The following is a 6,502-nucleotide window of genomic DNA, read 5'->3' on the forward strand; positions in this document are numbered from 1 at the left end:
CTGATGACCATATTCAACTGATGACCATATTCAACTGATGACCATATTCAACTGATGGCCATATTCAACTGATGGCCATATTCAACTGATGGCCATATTCAACTGACGGCCATATTCAACTGACGGCCATATTCAACTGACGACCATATTCAACTGACGACCATATTCAACTGACGACCATATTCAATTGCTTTGGATGAACTCAGTGAATATCTGGATCAGATTGAGGTGTTTTAATGGGTGTACCGTCTCTGGTGAGAGATATGTGTTGGGCTCACTTAACCTTGATAACCCTGTGTTGGAGAGAAAGGTAAGCTAATATAACATTATCTAGACTTGGACGTATCCCAGAACATGTATTTCTCTTCCTACGGTAGCTTCATCTGTCAAGTCTTTCTCATCTATAGTTATGTTACCATGTGTACCCAGAATCCCTGGTGACTCCGCGGTCCAGATCCAGACACACCCTGCACCCAGCCAAGGTCAACGGGATCAGTCTCACTGATGACCTGGAGCCCAGACCTCCAGCAGAGACCAACACTGACAGGTACTGTTACTGTCAGCCTCAATGCTAACCCCAGCTGTTGTCGGCCTCACTGCTAACCCCAGCTGTTGTCGGCCTCACTGCTAACCCCAGCTATTGTAGGCCTCACTGCTAACCCCAGCTATTGTAGGCCTCACTGCTAACCCCAGCTATTGTAGGCCTCACTGCTAACCCCAGCTATTGTAGGCCTCACTGCTAACCCCAGCTGTTGTCGGCCTCACTGTTAACCCCAGCTATTGTCGGCCTCACTGCTAACCCCAGCTATTGTCGGCCTCACCGCTAACCCCAGCTGTTGTCGGCCTCACCGCTAACCCCAGCTATTGTCAGCCTCACTGCTAACCCCAGCTATTGTCGGTCTCACTGCTAACCCCAGCTATTGTCGGCCTCACTGCTAACCCCAGCTATTGTCGGCCTCACTGCTAACCCCAGCTATTGTCGGCCTCACTGCTAACCCCAGCTATTGTCGGCCTCACTGCTAACCCCAGCTATTGTCGGCCTCACTGCTAACCCCAGCTATTGTAGGCCTCACTGCTAACCCCAGCTATTGTCGGCCTCACTGCTAACCCCAGCTATTGTCGGCCTCACTGCTAACCCCAGCTATTGTCGGCCTCACTGCTAACCCCAGCTATTGTCGGCCTCACTGCTAACCCCAGCTATTGTCGGCCTCACTGCTAACCCCAGCTATTGTCGGCCTCACTGCTAACCCCAGCTATTGTCGGCCTCACTGCTAACCCCAGCTATTGTCAGCCTCACTGCTAACCCCAGCTATTGTAGGCCTCACTGCTAACCCCAGCTGTTGTCGGCTAACACTGTTAACCTCAGCTATTGTAGGCCTCACTGCTAACCCCAGCTATTGTCAGCCTCACTGCTAACCCCAGCTATTGTAGGCCTCACTGCTAACCCCAGCTATTGTCAGCCTCACTGCTAACCCCAGCTATTGTCAGCCTCACTGCTAACCCCAGCTATTGTCAGCCTCACTGCTAACCCCAGCTATTGTCAGCCTCACTGCTAACCCCAGCTATTGTCAGCCTCACTGCTAACCCCAGCTATTGTCAGCCTCACTGTTAACCCCAGCTATTGTCGACCTCACTGCTAACCCCAGCTATTGTCAGCCTCACTGTTAACCCCAGCTATTGTCGACCTCACTGCTAACCCCAGCTATTGTCAGCCTCACTGTTAACCTCAGCTATTGTCAGCCTCACTGCTAACCCCAGCTATTGTCGGCCTCACTGTTAACCTCAGCTATTGTCAGCCTCACTGTTAACCCCAGCTATTGTCGACCTCACTGCTAACCCCAGCTATTGTCAGCCTCACTGTTAACCTCAGCTATTGTCAGCCTCACTGCTAACCCCAGCTATTGTCGGCCTCACTGTTAACCTCAGCTATTGTCAGCCTCACTGTTAACCCCAGCTATTGTCGACCTCACTGCTAACCCCAGCTATTGTCAGCCTCACTGTTAACCTCAGCTATTGTCGGCCTCACTGCTAACCCCAGCTATTGTCGACCTCACTGCTAACCCCAGCTATTGTCAGCCTCACTGTTAACCTCAGCTATTGTCAGCCTCACTGCTAACCCCAGCTGTTGTCGGCTAACACTGTTAACTTCATCTCCTACTGACCAGGCTGCATCCCACATGGCACCATATTCCATATGTTACGTAGTGCACTACTTCATAGGGCTTTGATCAAAGGTAGTGCACAACATAAGGAATAGGGTGCCTTTTGGGACATAGCCACACACTGCCACAGGATAGTGAGTGAAGCTTGACCCTGGTTGGTCTCCTCTCTAAACCTGTTATTCCAGGACTGTAACACAAGACCCTGGTTGGTCTCTCCTCTAACCCTGTTAATCCAGGACAGTAACACAAGACCCTGGTTGGTCTCTCCTCTAACCCTGTTAATCCAGGACAGTAACACAAGACTCTGGTTGGTCTCTCCTCTAACCCTGTTAATCCAGGACAGTAACACAAGACTCTGGTTGGTCTCTCCTCTAACCCTGTTAATCCAGGACAGTAACACAAGACCCTGGTTGGTCTCCTCTCTAACCCTGTTAATCCAGGACAGTAACACAAGACCCTGGTTGGTCTCCTCTCTAACCCTGTTAATCCAGGACAGTAACACAAGACCCTGGTTGGTCTCTCCTCTAACCCTGTTAATCCAGGACAGTAACACAAGACTCTGGTTGGTCTCTCCTCTAACCCTGTTAATCCAGGACAGTAACACAAGACTCTGGTTGGTCTCTCCTCTAACCCTGTTAATCCAGGACAGTAACACAAGACCCTGGTTGGTCTCCTCTCTAACCCTGTTAATCCAGGACAGTAACACAAGACCCTGGTTGGTCTCTCCTCTAACCCTGTTAATCCAGGACAGTAACACAAGACCCTGGTTGGTCTCCTCTCTAACTCTGTTAATCCAGGACAGTAACACAAGACCCTGGTTGGTCTCCTCTCTAACCCTGTTATTCCAGGACAGTAACACAAGACCCTGGTTGGTCTCTCCTCTAACTCTGTTAATCCAGGACGGTAACACAAGACTCCACTCCCAGCCCACAGCAGATTGCATGATGTAACAGAAAACCAGTTTGGAAACAAGTGTTTTAATCATCACTTCTAAGCGCTATCCTCAAGGGATCCAATGTATACACAATAATAAGTCAAATTCAGTGGCTAAGACCTGAAGACCCAATACCTAGGTTATGTCCCAATTATCTCTCCTTCCTCCCAAAGTGTGCACTTGTTCACTTCCCTTCACTGATTTGAAAGGAAATGACTGGTATAAGAAATATGGTGGAAACTCCCAGGAGCCCCATGCCTCCAATTCAAATTAGATTTATGGGAAGTAGTGAACACGTGTTTATTATATTATTGGAACACACCCTTGGGCAATCTGCGGGAGTCTAGGAGAGGGTACTTGTGTTACTGTCCTGTCCTGGGACAGTGGCTCCATGAATGATGTAGCTCTCCCTGTGTGGGACAGTCCCTCACCTGTCACCACCTGATCATTCAGACAGTGTGCCCTGAGGTTTAGCCTGCCCTGTACCCCCCACAGCGATCCCGTGGCCCTGGGCTCTGAAACTAGACCCCCCTGGACGTTCCTCCGTCCATACAGACACTGTCTGCGTCCCAAATGACACCCTATTCCCTATATAGTGCACTACTTTTGACCAGGGCCCATGGCACCCTATTCCCTATATAGTGCACTACTTTTGACCAGGGCCATACATTAAGAGAGTTGGGCCAGGTTTTAGAACGGACACCATGTTAAAACGCCTTTATTGTCAACATGTTGATGATGTAACAATACGTGAGCGCCTCCGACAGTCCCTGTGAAATGACCCGCTGTAAACAAGCAAAACAGAGCAGCGGATTTAACAGATTTTTTTATTGATCAAAATGTTGGATAATGTTTATTCAAGTCTGTAGTGTGTTGTAGTGTGTCTGTAGTGTGTCTGTAGTGTGTCTGTAGTGTGTTGTAGTGTGTCTGTAGTGTGTCTGTAGTGTGTCTGTGGTGTGTCTGTAGTGTGTCTGTAGTGTGTTGTAGTGTGTCTGTAGTGTGTCTGTAGTGTGGTGTAGTGTGTCTGTAGTGTGTCTGTAGTGTGTCTGTATTGTGTCTGTGGTGTGTCGGTAGTGTGTCTGTAGTGTGTCTGTAGTGTGTCTGTAGTGTGTCTGTGGTGTGTCTGTAGTGTGTCTGTAGTGTGTTGTGGTGTGTCTGTGGTGTGTCTGTAGTGTGTTGTAGTGTGTCTGTGGTGTGTCTGTAGTGTGTCTGTAGTGTGTCTGTGGTGTGTCTGTGGTGTGTCTGTAGTGTGTATGTAGTGTGTCTGTGGTGTGTCCGTAGTGTGTCTGTAGTGTGTTGTAGTGTGTCTGTAGTGTGTTGTAGTGTGTCTGTGGTGTGACTGTAGTGTGTCTGTAGTGTGTCTGTAGTGTGTCTGTAGTGTGTCTGTGGTGTGTCTGTAGTGTGTTGTGGTGTGTCTGTAGTGTGTCTGTAGTGTGTCTGTGGTGTGTCTGTAGTGTGTTGTAGTGTGTCTGTAGTGTGTCTGTAGTGTGTCTGTAGTGTGTCTGTAGTGTGTCTGTAGTGTGTCTGTGGTGTGTCTGTAGTGTGTCTGTAGTGTGTCTGTAGTGTGTTGTCGTGTGTCTGTAGTGTGTCTGTAGTGTGTTGTAGTGTGTCTGTAGTGTGTCTGTAGTGTGTCTGTATTGTGTCTGTGGTGTGTCTGTAGGGTGTCTGTAGTGTGTCTGTAGTATGTCTGTAGTGTGTCTGTGGTGTGTCTGTAGTGTGTCTGTAGTGTGTCTGTAGTGTGTCTGTAGTGTGTCTGTGGTGTGTCTGTAGTGTGTCTGTAGTGTGTCTGTAGTATGTCTGTAGTGTGTCTGTGGTGTGTCTGTAGTGTGTCTGTAGTGTGTCTGTAGTGTGTCTGTAGTGTGTCTGTGGTGTGTCTGTAGTGTGTCTGTAGTGTGTTGTGGTGTGTCTGTAGTGTGTCTGTAGTGTGTCTGTGGTGTGTCTGTAGTGTGTTGTAGTGTGTCTGTGGTGTGTCTGTAGTGTGTCTGTAGTGTGTCTGTGGTGTGTCTGTGGTGTGTCTGTAGTGTGTATGTAGTGTGTCTGTGGTGTGTCCGTAGTGTGTCTGTAGTGTGTTGTAGTGTGTCTGTAGTGTGTTGTAGTGTGTCTGTGGTGTGACTGTAGTGTGTCTGTAGTGTGTCTGTAGTGTGTCTGTGGTGTGTCTGTAGTGTGTTGTGGTGTGTCTGTAGTGTGTCTGTAGTGTGTCTGTGGTGTGTCTGTGGTGTGTCTGTAGTGTGTCTGTAGTGTGTCTGTAGTGTGTCTGTAGTGTGTCTGTAGTGTGTCTGTGGTGTGTCTGTAGTGTGTTGTGGTGTGTCTGTAGTGTGTTGTAGTGTGTCTGTAGTATGTCTGTAGTGTGTCTGTAGTGTGTCTGTAGTGTGTTTGTAGTGTGTCAGTAGTGTGTCTGTAGTGTCAATAAACTGCATATCTGCTTTCACCGGACATCTTCATATAGGTTTAGGAAACTAGCAGCAATGAACAGCACATTGTGGAAGCCTTCAACTATCACTGGGCTCCGGCTGTGCAGGAGAAAGTGATGCTCTCAGAACGTTCAACAGCATTGACCCAACTCTCTCTACTGTATATATATATATATATATATCTATATGATTCTGGGTTTCCTGATGGGTCCTGGTCAAAAGTAGTGCACTATATAGGGAATAGGGTGCCATTCGAAACCCATTGTGGGCGACTGCCTGTATTCAGTGTTTGTCAGCAGTTAAAGTGGAAAGGGAGGGAAGGTTGAGGGAGGCTGACGTGCTAATAGAGCTGTTGGTTAAGCTGACACAGAGCTATTCAACTACTGACCCTTAGGGACCCAAGTACTGCTGGTCACTACTGACTGGCCAGAGAGTCTTCTCCCTGATTAAAATAAGTACTGCTGGTCATCATTGACTGGCCAGAGAGTCTTCTCCCTGATTAAAATAAGTACTGCTGGTCACTACTGACTGGCCAGAGAGTCTTCTCCCTGATTAAAATAAATACTGCTGGTCACTACTGACTGGCCAGAGAGTCTTCTCCCTGATTAAAATAAATACTGCTGGTCACTACTGACTGGCCAGAGAGTCTTCTCCCTGATTAAAATAAATACTGCTGGTCACTACTGATTGGCCAGAGAGTCTTCTCCCTGATTAAAATAAATACTGCTGGTCACTACTGACTGGCCAGAGAGTCTTCTCCCTGATTAAAATAAATACTGCTGGTCACTACTGACTGGCCAGAGAGTCTTCTCCCTGATTAAAATAAATACTGCTGGTCACTACTGACTGGCCAGAGAGTCTTCTCCCTGATTAAAATAAATACTGCTGGTCACTACTGACTGGCCAGAGAGTCCTCTCCCTGCTTAAAATAAATACTGCTGGTCACTACTGACTGGCCAGAGAGTCTTCTCCCTGATTAAAATAAATACTGCTGG

General features: G+C 48.0%; 1 protein-coding gene across 1 annotated transcript in view; it reads left to right on the top strand.

The window, feature by feature from the left end:
• Positions 1-6,502, top strand: part of LOC139532750 (coiled-coil domain-containing protein 81-like) — a 39,358-nt gene that overhangs the window by 16,559 nt on the left and 16,297 nt on the right. Inside the window, exon 6 of the mRNA XM_071330751.1 lies at positions 430-547. Coding sequence (XP_071186852.1) covers positions 430-547 — 118 coding nt within the window. The remainder of the gene's footprint in view (positions 1-429; positions 548-6,502) is intronic.

This window comes from Salvelinus alpinus, chromosome 10 (assembly GCF_045679555.1).
Source record: "Salvelinus alpinus chromosome 10, SLU_Salpinus.1, whole genome shotgun sequence".
Taxonomy (NCBI): Eukaryota; Metazoa; Chordata; class Actinopteri; order Salmoniformes; family Salmonidae; genus Salvelinus; species Salvelinus alpinus.